This window comes from Mastigoproctus giganteus, chromosome 7 (genome assembly GCF_048544385.1).
Source record: "Mastigoproctus giganteus isolate SK-2022 chromosome 7, ASM4854438v1, whole genome shotgun sequence".
Classification (NCBI taxonomy): domain Eukaryota; kingdom Metazoa; phylum Arthropoda; class Arachnida; order Uropygi; family Thelyphonidae; genus Mastigoproctus; species Mastigoproctus giganteus.
Genome location: NC_143581.1, coordinates 16,718,448 through 16,737,792, shown reverse-complemented (window position 1 = coordinate 16,737,792; position 19,345 = coordinate 16,718,448). Strand labels below are relative to the sequence as shown.

The following is a 19,345-nucleotide window of genomic DNA, read 5'->3' as shown; positions in this document are numbered from 1 at the left end:
ATAAGTTTGCTTTCTTGCATCACATGCCTCAACTAATGCTGATGTGGGATCCATTCGCAGCTGCGTGACTAACAGTGTTTTGTGCTTCATCTACTCTGACCACACAGCTGACACTCCTAACACCTGTTTTTGAAAATGGTTTCTTTGAATTTTTTACAGAAAATTCTAGAAATGACTGTTAATTATTGCCCAATTAGTAAAAATTTGTGATTAAATTAAATCTAATTATGTGCACGTGCTGATTGACACAAAGTCATGAAGAGTAATTTCATTTTATTCCTCCAATTGGTAACGCTCTCTGTCTTCATGACATTGGTGCATCATTTACGTGTGCACTTCACATTTCATGCAGCAAATGCTGCTGTTAATGATATACTTTCCTCAAATCAAAGTAGGTTGAAGGGTGGGGAGTTTAAATTTGCATTCACTCTCTGACAAGTCTAAAGTGAGTTTTAATTTTCAAAAATTAATTAAAAATGTGTTTTTAATATAGGTTATTCACAGTTGTATTCAGAAAAGATTGAAATTATAGGTGTCATCAAATAAATGAACAATTTTGAATTATTTTTTGCTGCTTTTTCTAATTTTCCCAAGCACAGATGAATTTTGCATTTTCCTGCAACTAATACAGGGTTATTTTATTTTATACAAGGTTAGAATATTTTCTAGAAGGTTTGTACAGTATTAGAAAACTAGCTTTTTTCTGTAATAGCAAGGTGCATACTCCACTTTCACAAATTGCTTCAGTATTGCACTACTTCAAATAAATTCTGAATAACAAATGAATTATTCCGATAACAAATACTGTATATACTTTGAATGACATATCTTATGAAATGTAATATCTGTTTAATACAAGCTGTAATAAATTTTCGGTTTTTCAAAAACTTCAAGTACAAATTTTTTTTTTTTTTGCTTATTTGCAGTATTTTCTCCATTTTATGATGTTAGATAAAAATAGGTAAAAGGTAAACTGCAGCAATTATCAATCCACTGCAAGATGGACGCCTCCTCAGCAATTCACGTTAAGGAAAATGGACCATAATCTGCCATGCTGGTTCAGTGCAGGTTGGCAGATTGACTGTACTTAGCAGTCGGGGGGCTTGAACCCTGGTCTACTCAAAGAGCATGTGCTACTGCACTCCTATTCCTGACCACTCTACTACAGAGGCCATTAGATGATTTATTAACTATTAACTATATGATTAATTTAAAGCAATAATGACTTCAGTGACATTCATTTATTATAGGAAATATTTAAGATTAAACCAAAATTAAACAGCATACAATGTTGATTTCCCCCTCAGTTATAAGTTTTGCCTTTGCCAAAAATGATGTTTAAGCTAAGACTTGGACTGCCTACAACGGATTCTACCCCAAGGCAGATGACCTAAAAAAAAAAAAAAACTAATTTGTTAACTTGTGTAATTACACAATTTAATAAATTAACTATTTTTTAAACTTTTTGACTAAAACTGCTGCACTGACCATGAGAAAGGAAAGTTGTAGTATACATTTTTTTGTTTTCATATAATTTTTATTTTTATGCAAAAACACATAAGCATATATATACAGGTAGTTCCCGACGTTACAAGTTATTCGTTCCTAGTGCTCGCTCGTAAAGGGGGAATTTATATCCCATAGCGTAATGTTAAAAATGGGTTATGTTTTTAACAATGAAATTTGACCACAGTAATGATAAGTAAAGGTCAACAAAACAATAGTTTATGCTTAAACAATGGTGTATTTATCCAAAGAAATGAAAACATAACCTTTGAAATCAAGCAAATTATAATAATAAAGAAATTATTTATGTCATACAAATGTTAAAAGAATGTTTATTCTTCATCATCATTGAATACTCTTTGATGGTTCATCACTCATCGCGGCACTTGTTGAAAGCACAAGGAGTCATCTTTTCAAAAATGCTTTGAGTCGTTTGTTTCCAAGACAAGCTTCTATTTTCTTTATAAATTTCACGATGGCATGCATAAACATTTTTTATATCCGTAGAAACTTTTCCAGTGCACTCGAAATTTGAATCATGTGACTTTAAAATCTCAGTTGCTTTTTCTGTGTTGAAATGCTTCATCAAGCCCCTTGAGAGTGAAGGAATGAACAGGAGTTTCTGCTGTTAAACCTTCTTCACATTTTGCCATTTCAACGAAGTCTTCATTTGTGAGCTCTGCATTGTGTACTTGAAGCAGATTAGTAACAGTTGCAGAAACTTCAAGCTGCAATTGGTTAGCAGCATTTATAACTGCTTCTGTTTCATTTTGTACGATCTGTGTCGGTTCTTGAAATCCTAAAAAGTTATCAATAAACTGATGAGAGTTTATTCCAAACACACTTCATGTTCTTCTCTGTAATTTTGTCCCACGCTCATTTTGTTATTTTGATTGTATCTAAAATATGGAATTATTTCCAAAATTCTGCATGAGTTGGACCTCCCTCCTTATCCCTGCCTTAACAAATGCACGGATAGTAGTACTGTATTGCATAGCTATGCACGTGGTTTGAAATACTGTATTTATGAATGTTTAGCATTTATATACAGTAATACCCCGAAGTTACGCGATAGGTGGGTCCGACGAAAATCGCTTAAGTCGAATTCGCATAAGTCAGGGTACAACTTTGCATATAAATACATATAAATTTTGTTTAATTGGGACCAAGGACTAACAAAAACACTAGTTTAGAAGAAAAATATTTAATAAAATTGCAGTTCTTTATACATATTAATACAAAATATGTATTAAAAAAATAAATGAGTTACGTAAAAAAGCTATTTCGATGTCGATGGCTTCATAAAATCTAACAAATTCGTCTGAAGACACAGCGCCTTTTTTTCACGCAGAATTTCTTCGTAGCAAGCTAATAATTTTTTTATTCCTTGCTTTGTAGCTATAACGCGTTCTTCGTTAGAGTCTATGTTTTCTAAAATTTTTAAGCCCTTTTCAATTGAGCTGAGACCTTCTGTCAAGCTTGCAATTGTCATGTGCTTTTCTGGTGGAACTGGATCTGAAGTGTCGGATACTTCAGTGACGTTTTGCTCACGCATCTCTATGAGCTCATTCATTGTCAGCTCCTGACTATGTGAATCCAACAGCTCGTTGACATCATCACCATTGACTTCCAAATCTAATTGCCTGGCAAGATTAACAACTTCTTCTATCACATGAGCGACATGATCAGTTTCTGGCGTTGTTTTCGTCTCGTTTTTGAAAAAAAATGGATAAAGTTTCTTCCAGACACCATTCAATGTTTTTTTTGTGAATTTCATCCCAAGATTCTTCAATGATTCTTACGGCATCTAAAACATTGAATTGTTTCCAAAAGTCTTTAACAAATATCTCACTATTTTGTCTCATAGCTTCATTCAGACGTGCAAACGAACGCCTCGTGTAGTAAGCCTTGAATGTTTTGATGACTCCCTGGTCCATCGGCTGAAGCAAGCTGGTTGTGTTTGGAGGCAAAAACAAACTCACACGTGGGTCGAAATTAATTAGGGTGGTAGGAGGGTGACCGGGTGCATTGTCAATAAGATGCATCACTTTAAATGGAATCTGTTTAGACTTGCAATAACGTTTGACTTCGGGTATGAAGTGGTGACCACACCAGTCTTCAAAAACGGAAGCTGTCACCCAAGCTTTATGATTTGACTTCCAAATCACTGGTAAGCTAATTTTAGATATACACCAAACGAAAAAATCAAGAACCGCGTAACTCAGAGTTCGCGTAAGTCGGGGTATTACTGTATTGAAATTAATGTCCATATTTTCGATTTTGTTGATACTTCAAAAAAAAAAAACAAAAAAACTCGTAAACCCGGGAACGTATTAAGCGAAAACTCATAAAACAGGAACTGTTTGTACTTATTATGCAACTTTGAATCGCAGAGTTATTTAAAAGAGAATAAACTTTATTAAGAAAGCATCATATTCTCACATTATATAGAAATATTAATGCAAATTACAAAGCTGGTAAAAATAAAATAATTTATATTATTAAATTTTTACCACTTTTCTCTTACATTTGGTTTTACCTTACTGTAGAAACTAACACTAATCTTCCATCTTGGATGGATCCTACTTTCTTGATAGCATCATTCTATTATACTTAAATTCTGGTGAAACCTATCATCTTGTACATTACTAACAGCTTACAAGTTATTGGGGGAAAAAAATGTAGATGTGACTGTGAGAAGTGTATATTTATAGATATGTTGCAACCTAAATTTTTAATTACATAACCGCTTTTCCACCAATAAGCTTTCCTTGTTTTTATTACCTAAAAACCTTTGAATTGAAGATTTAAAAGGCATCAGGCAGCTAAATGAATGAAATTTAATTTTTGTTTGAAATTGCTATAATGCAGTAATTTTATAAATTGCAGTTCAACAAAGGTTCCTCATTTCAGTTTTGCACTGGTTAACTATGGGAAATTTTTACTTTAAATGGGTAAAACCAAAACTTTCTTTGGTTTCCTTTGCCAAAACTTCAACAAAATTTTTCATTAAATCAAGCTTAATGACAGCAGTCAATAGAAGTCTTTATTATGTTGGCTGATTCAACCAATACCATAGTGACATTGAATAGCATGTACTTCTTCCTTTTTTCCATTCATTGAGGTTTTTCATACACGATATACAGAATATGTGATGTATCTAATTTCTGTTTTAATCCCCAAATAGCACCCAAAATAAAGGTAAGTAAGTATGTTTAACTATTCTGGTTATAGACTGATATGATTTTGGTATAAATTGTCCACACACACACATTCATAATGTAAATTATCTGGCAAATTCACACAGCCATCGTGGTAGCATTTTTCCGTATTGATTGTCAAAATACACTTTATATAAAGAAAACATGAAGTTACCTTAAAGAAAACTTTATTTAAAGTATAATTGAGTGTCCTCAATGACCTCCATTTTTCTTTTATTTGGAGAGTTGTTGTTGTTATTTTGGTTTTTAGGAGCATTAGCAACTAAGGCCATATTGCTCCTGGGATATGCGGTGGTCATTCCCTGACCTTTCCGCATCCTCCGTATTTGGTGGTCATGGGCTCGAACCCCGGTCTAATCAAGAAGCGTGTGCTACGCACTGCTGCTCCTGCCCACCTGGCTATGGAGGTGCATATTTGGAGAGGTCTTAGTTTCAATCCTGTTGGGGACTGGAGGAATTTGACCTTCCTTATGTTTGTCACTGTAAGTTTTTCCAATATTTGTGCCACTAATTACAGACTCGACATTCTGTACCAATGCATTTGTCACTGACAGTGCAACATTTAGGTAGTCTGGGGTCCAGTTGCATATATTTTGCAACTGGACTCCAGGACAACATCAAAATTAGAGGCCTTAAAAATAAGGTCACATAGGCCTTAGACCAACAGAAATTGCATTGTTTCAGGACTTCCAGCTACCTCTTGGGACCCTGGAACAACTGCACCATGGTGCCTTGGTAAATCTAGCCTTGGTCACCTGGGCTGCTGCTCATAGTAGCATTCCAGGATGGTTACAGACAATCACATCCCATAAACTTGCTAATATTGCCTGCTTTTCTCCCTAGTTAAGCATGAACGATGACACTGAGACTGTGTCGCTCTACTTAAAGAGTAACTGTCATATTTTCTGCGTTACAACAGTCTTAGTAATCTGGGATAGATGTCAGTAGTAGAGCCAGCTCAGATTATATGGAATGATAAAATAAAAGTGGATTTTTTAATTTTTAAACTTAAATTAATAACAGTCATTTTCACCTAAAGAAATAACTCAACGCACATAAAGGGAAATAAATTTAAATTGAGGAAGGATGGCTGCAAGACTAGATGTGTGGAAATTTGCTTTCAACCATTGAGTAGTTGATTATGGGAATAAACTTCAATTGGCGTTGTGGAAATGGGTAGTTTGAATAAATTTCAGGAGGAATTAAGAGAAATTATTAGAGGGGGGTTTGGACAGATGATATGGGAAGTATTTTTTTATTTTATTTTTGGCTAAATGCTATATGAGCTTGCTTTCTTGCATCATTTTCCCATACTAATACTAAGAAATTATAATAAAACTATGTAATTAAAGAAAAAATGCATAAAGCAGACACAAATGAATGTCATTTATTTATGTTTTAGCACTATAGCAAATTATACATTTGTGATTCAAAATTTTAACTGATGTTTAAATATCTGTTACTGAAAAAATAACAAACAAACTCAATTTATATATGCTACCTATGCGAATCCATGAATTTATTACATATATATATATATATATATATATATATATATATATTTTTTTTTATCTTTTCTTAAATGAAACTTCAGTTAATAGGATTCAAATTATTGAAACTACTGCATTAAGTTATGGATTATTTCATTTAGATTCAACAGGGGTATTCTTATATCTGGGTCAGATTCTCTAATATTTTGATAGGGTAGTGTATGACTCTTAGAATTTTTTTTTATATATTAAGTTAATATGAGAAGTGCATATTAACATTCCAAAAAAAAATTTATATACCTTTTCTGTTCTTGATTTTCTTTTACTCCAACTTGGTGTGACCTTTCCTATCTGCTCTTCTAATACTATTTCCTCAATTGTTCTAGCTCGTTGCCTAACTGATACTTGATTTTGCTCTGAGGTTTCATCAGATTCTTTTACATCTTCCTTAATGGGCAGAAAAATAAGTGAATTATTAAGGATACAATAAAATGTAATGAAACAGTTTCAAAAATTAGAATATACTTTTATTCTCAGTAATTAAATGATATAAAAAGTAATTATGGCAAAATATATCTGATAACTGTTCTGCTTGCTAAAACTGCATACTATATATAGCTTTGTTATACTTTCCAAAGAATCAAAAAAAAAAAAAAAAAAAAAGCTCTAGCACAGTTGTAAATAAAATATTATCAAAAGGAGGCAGCTGATCTGCCCAACAAATTGTAAAATTAAAATTCCTCAAGAACATAAAAGAAAACCAAGAACTTTAAATGCAAATGAAAACCGTTTCTATGTGAAAAAATTGTACTGCATGTATTGTGTGCACTGTATGATTATATATCAGATACTGTAAAAAAGATTCAAAAAAAATCATGCCCATATTCTTCCATTATATGTATGGGAAAATCACTCCTCGAAATTTCAATTTATGAAATGATTCTGTGTATTTCAGTGCATTTCAGTTTATATGTACATATACATATTGATTTTGTATACATGTTTATACATATACAGGCCAGAACACAATTCAGGCCTGTATATGTATAAACATGTACTGAATGGGTAAATATTGAGTTTCACTCCAACACTACTTACATTTTTGAAATCCTAAAAATATATGTATACAATTAGCTTTGTATTGAGCAGAGAAATAGTCAACAATATTTAGCTCGGATCTCATTTTACTTTGCATCACCTTGTTGTCTTGCTGCAGTAGCTAACTGGCAACAGTTTTGAAAGCATCATGGCTGCAGTGCTCATCTGGCATTCTTTCTAATACCCCAAGCAGCCACAAGCCTTAAGATTGGCCTCTCATGGCAATCATTCTAGTTAATATTTGAGGCCATAACAAATATGCCATTAATTTTGAGGTTGATCATGGTACATACATTGTGCACCACTCATATAGAACACTGTACTATATGTGGTGTAGTGTTTTTTATTCCATCCCAATTTGATTGGCTTCTGAATATTTATTTTCTACCTGCACAGTTATTTTCCACATGTGAACTACTTTTAAATATGCCGTAGAAACTGTGTAAAGCACTGACCTGAAGAAACTAGTTTCTGCATTTCCTAAAGTGAAAGCATGTAGCAAAATTTAAAACTTTCTTTTCTTCTTTTCACTTACAGTGAATAGTTTAGCATAAACTGAACAGTGAAAAGGTACAATCATTAGCATACTCTCCTGCTCTCATGAGTGATGTCACTGCTTTGTCACACTGTGTGAATATAGTCATGGTTCATTTCTCACTGCCAGCTGAAGTTCAGAAATGCTTCCTGTTTGGATGGGAGGTACTTTTATGGGCTTGAATTTATATTTCATTACTATAAATACTTGATACACCTCTTAGTGTATCAAGCTTTGCATATGGTCTTTATTGGATTACTGCTAAATCACTGTCATACTTTTATTAATGAACTTTTATTTCATTACTGCTAAGTTAAAAGTATTTAACTTATCATTTTTTAATTTAACATTACTGCTAAGTTAAATGCTTTTAACTTAGCATTAATGAAATACACATGCATATGTATAGTGATTTAGCAGTAATCCAATAAAGACCATATGCAAAGCTTGATACACTAAGAGGTGATAGGTATGATTTGTTGATGGAAGAGGTAGATGGGGAGGAGCTTGAAGCAGTGGAGACAGAAATCAGTTTCAAGAACTACATGATTGAAAGTTGCTTATCATTCTCTTTAATTTCTTATATTCTTGTATAGACATAATATGTGATAAATTATGTGTGAACCAGTGCATTATTACTTAAACAGTTTTGAGCAAAAAATCTCCAAAACAAGAACAACTGTAATATGTTATCTTTTTAAAAGAATTCTGTCATAAATCAAAATTTATGTAAGATGTGAAGTTTAAAATTTGTGCAATTGGGGCCGATAGGTGTGTGGGGGGGAAATTGACTAGGAAGTGTCCTTGTTCCTTTATCCTTGTCCTTTATCCCTGGCTAGTGGAAATGAATTACAACTTTTGATGGAATGAATTTGTGGTTACTGTGCTTACTTAATATACAATGTATATTATTAATCTTGAAAAAAGTATTTGAAGATTAATACACTTCATTCCTTGCCAGCACTAATTTTCCTCAAACTTTTGCCCATGCAAACAGTCTCCCCCTCCTTCCCCTTTATAGCAGGTATCAGTATAGGATAGGCTGCCTTTAGTATTAGGGGCTTCATTACCATAAGGAAGTCAGGGTACATTGACTAAGCATATGAACCCATCTGCCTCTGTCTCTGTATGTAAAATGGCTTATTCCATGAAATTGCCAAGCAGGGTTGATATTTAATGTTTTCCGTTAATCCATTAATGTGGGTTAATTTATTTCTGTTCACCTGGAAGCAACTGACTTGTGAACAAAAATACATCTAAAGGCATTTGTGCCTTGTGACTTCAAACTTGTACAAGCAAAGAGAACAGTTGCACAGAAATTATAATCTACTTGCATTACACTGCTCTGTGTTGAAGTAGGAAGAAACAATTCTTTGGAATCATACACTTCCACATATCTGTAATAATAATGTACACACGCAGGTATGCAGAGGTTTTAGTTCTGTACTTTTTTGCATACATAGTTCATACAATTTACTGTCATACTGTTGTAGAGGCAAAACTGACCAACCCATTGGAATTTCAGAATTTTTTTTTTTTTTTTTTTAAATATTTAGTTGATACTTCTAGTGGGGTACTACTAACATCAGTAAGTCTGAGGCCAGTGCCAACTGCTTTCTTCTTTTCCAGAGTTGGTTTTTTCTTTCCTGTAGAAAAAAAAAAATTAAGATTTTTTTTTTTTTTTTTTTTACTTGAAACTTGATATTTAGTACCATCTTTCCTGCTGTTGGTTATTTGAAATGTCCAGTTCTGTTTTGGTCCTAGGTTGTATTTTTTGGTATATTTTATCCATTTAATTAAATTAATGGTATAATTTTTAATGAATTAACTGATCCCATTTCTGATTAATTTTTAATTAAAGGGTGTGATCTCTGTGGCAGTATTCTCTGGAAATTTTCTGCTGAGATTTCTTTTTGCCTTCTTCCTTTACTGAGTAGGTGAGTATTTTGTTCATTTGTGGTTCATGGTAGAGGAAAATAGTATTTCAACCCAGAGTTTTGGCAGGTTATTGAAATGCTATTCCTAAGTTGTTTCAGACACTGGTGTCTTGTGGTTCCTGACAAGATGGGGAGGCGCCTCCGTAGCCAGGAGCAGCAGTGCGTAGCACACGCTTCTTGATTAGACTGGGGTTCGAGCCCGTGACCACCAAATACGGAGGATGCGGAAAGGTCAGGGAATGACCACTGCATATCCCCGGAGTAATATGGCCTTAGTTGCTAATGCTCCTAAAAACCAAATAATAACAATAACAAGATGGGGCCTCAGCAGATGAAATCCTTATTTTTCATCATGTTTAATATACTTTAGTAATAGTAATAGTATTTGTCATATAGCGGAAGGAAGCCATAGGCTTTTGCTACACTGGCAAAAAAAAAAAAAAACCCAAGTAGATAAGAAAACACAAATTATATGCTTCCCTCCTCATCCAGTTTACCTTTGAATTTATTCAAATTGTCAGCCTCAACTACCTGTGAGGGCAACTTGTTCCAGCTATCAATGACTGGCTGGCTAAAAGAAAACTTCCCACAATCTAATCTAAACCTCAAGCCCTGTAATTTGAATTTGTAATTCTGGAATTCTTTAGAACAGTGAGAATTCCATCTTCATTCATTTTACTAATCCCTTTCAGAGCCTTATAAACCTCAGTCAGGTCACTTCTGAGATGCCTGGTTTCCAAGCTCTGCAGCCCACATAATCAGAGTCTTTCTTCACAATGGCCATCCTTCTGTTGATCCTACTATTCGAGTTGCCTGTCTTTGGAGCCTTTCAAGAAACTCGATTTTTTTTTTTTTTTTTTTTTTTCAAATGAGGCCTCCATACTTAAACACAGTATTCCAAATGTGGTCCTACAATTGCCTTCTACAGTTGGATTATGACCTTATTATAGCGCTATCTCTACAGGATAGTGTTCAATAAATCACTGATAAGACTACATGAGCTTTTCTCACTGCCTACGAATCAAATTCTAATAAATTTTTTTAATTTTCAGTAAATATTTTAAAAATATTCATTTTTTCAAGTCTTTCATAAACCAGAAGGTATTGTATTCACCAAAAAAAATTCAGAGGATATACAGTGGGACCAACTGATGATGTTAGCAACAGCAAATTCAAAGAATTAATCTTGGAAACTACTAGCCTTTTCATACCAACTAAGAAATATTGTTCAAGGTTTAGGCCTAAATGGGTGTCAGATGAACTAATTAGACATGTGGCAGAGAAGCAAAAATGCATGGGATACATATAAATTAACAGGTGACACAGAAGCCTATGATAGATATAAGTTGGTCTGTAACCAAGTCACAAAGGAGGTTAGGCGGAAAGGCAGATTACAAGAAATCTTTGGTTGTTGTTATTTGGGTTTTAGGAGCATTAGCAACTAAGGCCATATTGCTCCAGGATATGCGGTGGTCATTCCCTGACCTTTCCGCATCCTCCGTATTTGGTGGTCATGGGCTCGAACCCCGGTCTAATCAAGAAGCGTGTGCTACGCACTGCTGCTCCTGCCCACCTGACTACGGAGGCGCCGAAATCTTTGGCAAAGGATGCAAAGAAAAACAGCAAAGAGTTCTTTACTTATTTAAACTCTAGAAGGAAGGGGATGAATCAGATTGGTCCACTTGATATTGATGGTTCAACTGCTGATGATCCTGCTCAGGTAGCTAACAAACTAAATGAATATTTTGCATCTACATTCACACATGAGGAGTTATTCAAGAAGGGGAATGCCAGAGGTGTATTAAACTCTGGCAGTAAGCTAGATAATCTTGTAATAACTAAGAGTAAAGTGGAGGAGAAATTGTTGAAGATAGACATAAGAAAAGCACCTGGGGTGGATCTATCCAATTATATTAAAGGAGGTAGCAAAGAAAGTGAGCAAACCCTTAGCCATAATTACGAGAACTTCCTTGAACTCAGGAGAGGTACCCATGGACTGAAGATGTGAAAATGTGACCCCAATTCACAAAGGAGGATCAAATGGAGACACAGGTAATTACAGACCTGTTAGTTTAACTTCTGTTCCAGGGAAATTAATGGAGGCACTTGTTAAAAAAGCATTGCAGGATCATCTAGACAAGACTTCAGTTACAGCTTGGACACAGCATGGGTTTGTTAAGGGAAAGCCTTGTCTGACCAATTTGACTGGATACTATGAGGTAGTCACAAAGGAACTGGATGCAAAGAATAATTTTGATATCATATATTTGGATCTTAGAAAGGCTTTTAATACTGTTGCACATGGAAGACGGCTGCACAAATTGGAGCAGTGTGGCATTGGAGGCAAATTGCTGCTATGGATAAAGGGATGGTTGAGTGGGAGAAGACAGAGTAGTAATCAATGGACACTGCTCTTCATGGACTAATGTGATTAGTGGAGTCCTCCTGGGTTCAGTGTTGGGTCCATTGTTTTCTGTATTCATTAATGATATTGTTGATGATATATCAGGCTTAATGTCCAAGTTTGCAGACGATACGAAGGTCGGCAGGATTGTTAATGACACTAATGACAGTATGCTGCTGCAACAGGATCTAGAAAAGTTCAGCAGATGGGCTGAGAGGTGGCAAATGAAGTTTAACATTGACAAATGTAAAGTACTACATATGGGAAGCAGTAACCCCAGAGTAACCTATCAACTGTGTGGTACTACACTGATGGTGGCAGAGAGTGAAAAGGACCTGGTGGTAATTGTGCAGGCAGATATGAAGTTTTCTGAGCAGTGCAGATAGTCTGCAAGAGTGGCCATTGGGAATTAATTTTTTAATTCCCAATTAATAAAATTTGTATGAAAGAATTGCACAACCAAAATGATTAAAATCGCAACATCAAATCTAGATCGCGTGCTATAGTAAAAACGTGTGCGTAGAATGCACACTGTAGTGGTACCAAAAATATTTAGAGGGAGGCCTCAAAATTGAATTGCGCCTGGGGCCTCTCAAGTGCTAAATCCAGCACTGCACACTTACACTCTGAAGAGTAGCTTTATGGGCTCTGTATAGGACCATGCAATGTATTCATGCCTTCGTCTGCTTTTGTCCTCTCCTTACCTTTTTTCTATAACTATGTTATAACAATTTAACAAGCATTTAAGGGTCCCATTCTATGTCAAGGACTGGGTGCTTTGCACAAACTGTAACCCTCACCCCCAACCCTTTGTATTCAAGGATTGAAGACCTTTGCATTAGTTAGTACAATGTCCTCCATATTAACCTAATTAGTTGTTGATGCAGAACTGATTCTTAATTCTATAAAAATTTTGAAAGACACCATACAGGCTTTCAGATTTTCTAAGATGATACTCTGTGCCTGTTGACAGACTGGTCCCTTCCCATTAGGTTGGTTTTTCAATTTTGAAAAGCACTATATAGGAAAAATCTAAAAATTAATTATAAGCGGTATTGATGCATTGTTAATAACATTTACCTTGTGACCTTGTCCACATAAGTTTGTAGTTTGCATTTTTTCTGTAAAATCTTGTTTTTCAGATTCACTCTTCTCTGGCTGATCATATAATGGTTGTTCTTGGCAGTCATTGTTTTTGATTTGTGCTGATTCATTTACCATGACAGAATTATTGTTACTGAAACCAGTAGTGCTAATTGCTTCAACAGATGATGCTTTACTGTTTATATTTGTTTCACTTGTTTGAGTGGTTACAGCTTTACGTTCACTGTGGTATGAGGGTTGTTTTTTATTATAACAGCTTTCTGGTTCTGTTTCTTTTAAAGTTAAACTATTTGAAGCATGAGAAATATGTGGACTGGAAACAGTTCGACTTATATTTGTAAATACATTGATTTCTGTTTTTGGAAGGTTTTCATATTCATTCATTGGCATTTCAAGATTTTGTTTAATATATGACCCTATAGCTTTTTCACTATTTGACTCAGGTAGGCTTGCAGTAGACTGACTACGATATCTAAAATCTGGATAGAATACAGGTTGTGATCTGTGAGATGTGATGGGCAGCTGGGGAGGAGGAGCAGATACATAGCGATACCTCCAGTAAGCTTGACTTTCTTGGGAATATTGGATTTGAGGTTTATTTATACAATGTTCCCAGCCTTTTTCTTCTAGATAAGCATTAGTAAGGTATTTATCCTTTAGAATAACATATTTGATACCCTAAAAAGAAAAAAAAAAAAGAAAGAATTATGAATAATCAAAAAGCATATTATAGAAAAAAAAAGTGAAAATTGTGGTAGCTTAAAGTATTTTAAGTACTATTTTAATTTTTTAATAAATAAATAAAAATCTAACATATCAAAATATCTAAATAAATATCTGACATGTCTCATAAAACATGTCTGGGAATGTAAACAGGGATGCAGTTTTAAAAACAATATTGTGTATATCATATGTAAACCCACACTAATGGTAATTAAACAAAAGGCAAGGATATACATTACTTTCTTGAAAAAAGCAAAGGTATATGACATACACAAGTACTACGAAAGTAGTGGCCATGTATTAAAAGTAGGAGGACTTGTTTTTGTGGCCAGCAGGATTTAAAGTACAACAACATCCTCTTTCTGGATATAAAAGCGGCCTATGATAGTTTGGCATTACTTGCTATAATACATATACTCAGAAGATACTTTAACATAGACAGGAAAGTACTGGAAGTCATTGGGTGTAGGCATGTCTTAGTCACCCATAAAAATCTTCAGGCATTGTATACAATTAATAGAGGGATCCTTTCAGCAACCCTATATTCAGTGATGCTAGAACGTTTTTTTTTTGGCCCTATTTCAGTAACTTTGCTTCTTATGCAGATGACAAAAAAATTTTCATAACCTCAAAACCTTTTGAGGTTTTGATTCCCTACCTGATGAAAGCACAAATCAAAAAATACAGATGAGATCCTTCAAAATGACGGGGTGATTTTGGGATGAAGGCTTAACTTTTGGAAGGCACTTTGATTACAGAAAAGCTATGTGGATGATTAGGCAAAAACTAGTAGTGGGCTAAGGGACTCTACACCAATGATATAATACACCCAAAGATACCTCTTTCGAATCCCATTCTATGCCTCTGTTATTTGGTCCTCAGCACCACAAGCACAGCCCAGCAGATACTATGGGCTGGAATACTGTATTCTGAAGTGGATCCACTGTTTAACTGAATGACCATGCACACTGTGAAGATTGACTCTCCTCGCCAGCCTTGGCCTAACCCCATGATTACTCAGAATACTGATTACTGCCAATAATATTCAGATTACTGCCACAAATCTTCACCTGCTAGCAAAGCTAATCACGGGGATTGTAGATTTCGAGTATCATTAGATGCCCAAATATGGTGGGCTGAGAACAAGGATGCAGAAGACTTCTGCTCCGGACTACCATCAACAATTTAGTATGTCTCAAAAACATGTTCCCATCCAACACAATTAGTCTCTATATTTCACTTGCCATAGACTTCTGCTCCGGACTACCATCAACAATTTTGTATGTCTCAAAAACATGTTCCTATCCAACACAATTAGTCTCTATATTTCACTTGCCATAGATCCCTACAAATTTTGCAAAGAGAGCAACTATAGGAAAAACACATTCAAAAACACTTACTAATTCATTGAAATGTAGTACAGCAACCAATTCTGATGGCAGATAGGAGTGAAGTAACTGTGATGACTAGCTTATCATAAAATGTAGCATCCTCCTGCCAAACTTCCAGAAGACATGCTGCATCACACTTTGCATGATCAGAAGAAATGTTTTGTACTAGAGAAAATATTTTATTGTCTCTCTATAAGACTTTATGCAAACCCAGCCTATATCTGTAAATATAGTCATAAACTGTAATTAAGTATTGACAACATCCTGGTGATAGTCATGTTGACCTATCTGTAAATAATTATGTGTTTTCATTTGCCACCTGTAACCTTTTACTTGAATATATAAGCATATCAGCTTCATAAAAAAAAAACCAGAAATCTTATCAAACTTTCTCTGTTAATTCAAAATTCCTATGTGAATGCAAACTTGAATGCATATGTGAATCTCACTGAGGTGGTTGCATTTTAATTTCAGTCATGCCCTCCTTGCCTTCAGCCTATATAGGGAGAAATGTTATGTTTAAATAAACAATTAATAATAATAATAATAATTTAACCTGCCTAGTAAATGCAGTGGGTTATGTAGTATGACACGCAGTATTGCGCTTCATATTGTAATGAGTTGCCTTGGTGTTACACTACTTTTAAACAAATAGCATTTCTTAGAAAGTACCATTTATTTAACCCTTTCATGAGCATGCACTTATATGTGCTTTTCAATGTGTGAGCTCTGTGGAGTACGTACTAGTGTACATGGTTCTGATGTATGGACTCTGTGAAGCACACACATATATAACACATTTAAAGTTTATTTCAGATAATGTGCCCATTTATATGCAAATAGTCTAGAAATTTTTTACGTGTTGCCATATCTTATCTGTGTTTCTAAGTAATTGTAGACACAATTTATAATAAAAGGCAATAAGAAAATAATTTGAAAATTGGAATAAAAGTTTATACCTATTTGTGTCAGTTGCCTTATTTGGCATCCAAATTTGAAGTTGAATAAATCAGCTTACAGATCAGAATTCTGATCTATAAGCTGATTTATTCAACTTCAACTGAATCATGTGATATTTATTTTTAATAATTTTTAACAATTTTTTGCCACAATTTTTTAAATTAATATTAAAACTAATAATTTTAATATTTATTATTTTAATTTTTAATATTTATGTACAAAGTATTCATTTTTATTAAATTCCAAAAATAAACTTACTCCACAGAGCACACTGCCTCACTCCCTGTGGCCCACCTGCTTTTGAGAAATTTACTGCTGTTCTGAGAACGAGCTGCATGAGCTCACACAGATCCAGGAACTTTCTCATGAAAGGGTTAAAAGATTAGACACTGGTACAACAGCCTGGCCCTGAAACAGGCTGTTATGGACATTAATAGAGCAGCCATGATTGACAACTGCTAAACAATATCACCTATAAGAACTTTCAACGAGTGTCAGACTTGCTCTGATGTATGTTTGTCATCTATCAGTGCTAGTCTGGCACCAGCAGATTTGACTCACCCATTCAGAAGCTCACCTTTGATAATTTTTCCATGTTATTAGAATAACTGAAAGACAGCACCAAATTATGAATAAATGGTAGTGAACCTCTTGAGAGGAAAGTGCTGTTTACATTTGGTGCAGTATCAACTATTTCTTTGTGATAACTAGGGCTGGAAATTGGGGGACATAAGTGGATCTTCTTCTCTAAGCTGCACACCTGCATGGTCGTGCATGTGGTTTTGGAAGCACATGCACAAAATTTTTTTGAGCACACACCACATCTGGAAATCAGCTGAACATGGCCACATCCAGGTTCAAGCCTGATGGGAAGTCCTTCCTGTTTATACTCTGGTATAGCCACTTGATCAGAGGAATTTACAATTAATTATTTTGATAATGAATACAGTCATGAATTGCATATATAGCAGTCATGTGGGCTTGAAGTGCAGGCCACTCAAAGCGTGTATGCTTCTACACTCTTATGCCTGACCACTTGGCTATGTCAGGCCTCACGAAGGTTTTACATATTTCTGTTATTGTAACACAAATTATGCTTTATCTGTTATAAATCATGTGTGCAAGGAAATTTGGAAGAATCACGCACAAACAATTCAAAGAAATTATTTGTTAAGATAAATACACCACCTAACCATCACTGATCACTGATTTTGGCCCTTGATCAAAAAAGGTTGGAACTAAAAAGCATCCACCTAGTTCTGAATAGCTCTTTCCCCTCCTGGTGATAACATTTCAATTTGAGTTGGTACCATTATGAAAAGACTGCCATTTTCTTTTATATTTTATATAATTTACTGTTTTCTGGGAACCCTGCACTTTAACAAAGAAGGTAATGTCATATTGGCAAAGGGGAAAATCTGTGTTTGACAATAAGGTTTTCCAGCAGCACATTTAGTGTTTACTTTCCATACTGGTAGCTTTTACAGGTGTCAACACATGACAATAGAATTCATGATAAAAAAAATGTTTTGGATGGGCTTAGTGCACTCAGTATCATCATGCTTATGCACCTATGAGGATCTTTCTTACTGTAAATCTGAACAAGAAAGGTAAATCAGGATAACTAACATAAAAATAGAAGAAAGGAATGACTTGCATAGTATGCACATAGAATTTTATCTCATAAAGAGAAAAACAAGAAAAATTTGTTAACTGTTGAATTACTTTTAATGATTTGTATAGGAAAAATATCTATTTATCATTATATTTGATATAACTTTTATATAAAAAGAAATCATTTATAATTTATTTTTATGTACTTTATAATTTTTGAGTACTTTTTATATAGTTATGCATATTCATTTAAAGATATTAATCATTTAAAATCCTTACCAGTTCCTCTTTTACAATAGCTAGCTCATTCACAGTATCTCTGAAGTATACCCTTGCTTCAACTGCAATAAGGAGTAAGTTTAATAAAAAAAAAAAATTCAAATCACAATTTCTGTTATTAAACCATATTAAGAAAATGTTAAAACTTCAACTTCTTTGATCATACTTAGAAGTTTAAATTCACTCTTTTTTAGTCTCTGCTGTTAGCATTAGCAAAGGCAGCATCAGTAATTAAAATACACTGAGTTATAACATTATTAAGCACTTCTACCCTTTTCAAGAATAGCAATAATGGCATTAAGTTTCTAAACAATTTGAAATGAAGCAGGTGGGCAGATTCATAGGATGGTTGTATCTATGCAATTCAGGGTGGGAATGGGCAAGACAAAAGGCAAAGTGACTTTGAGTGTAGCATGGTAAGTAGCACCAGATACATTGATATTGATTATCTTGGAAACTGAAACCTTACTGGGGTTTTCATGTGCAACTGCATCTCAGATGTGTCAAGATTGATCCAATAACCAAATAGTATCCAGCCAACAGCAATCCTATCTTTGGAAACAGCTCCTTGATGTAAGATGCCAACAGAGGCTAACAAAACTTATGCAGAGTAACAGAAAAGCTAGAATCAGTCAAATAGCAACCCACTATGACAGTGGTAACAATATAGGTATTTTAGAATGCAATTGTTGTACCTTGTCATGTATAGGATATGTAGCTGACAACGGAACTGGGTATCAACAAAAAAAACAAAAGGTACAGTTATGGTGGGCTGAGGAACAGTTAACATTGGTCAGTAGAAGATGGAAAAACACATTGCCTAGTCTGACAAATTCCAGTTTCTACTGTTTCATGCTGATGGGAGGAATAGAAATAGCAAAAATAGCATGGGTCCATGGACCCATCCTGCCTGGTGTCAGTAATGCAGGTTGAAGGTGGTTAATGGTATAGAGAGTTTTCATGGTACATGTTGGGTACCTTGATACCAGTCGAGCAGCATTTAGATGCCACAGGCTATTTGGAAATTGTTTCTTTACAAGCAGGTACACCCATTTTATTTTAGTCTGCTGTTAGCATTAAAAA

The 19,345-nt window shown here is 34.5% G+C and overlaps 1 protein-coding gene across 1 annotated transcript in view; it reads right to left on the bottom strand.

The window, feature by feature from the left end:
* Positions 1 to 19,345, bottom strand: part of LOC150082583 (uncharacterized) — a 96,048-nt gene that overhangs the window by 53,464 nt on the left and 23,239 nt on the right. Inside the window, exons 2-4 of the mRNA XM_090377841.1 lie at positions 18,263 to 18,324; positions 13,272 to 13,973; positions 6,518 to 6,664 (exon numbers count right to left, since the gene is read on the bottom strand). Of these exons, the coding sequence (XP_090233967.1) occupies positions 6,518 to 6,664; positions 13,272 to 13,973; positions 18,263 to 18,324 (911 nt within the window). The remainder of the gene's footprint in view (positions 1 to 6,517; positions 6,665 to 13,271; positions 13,974 to 18,262; positions 18,325 to 19,345) is intronic.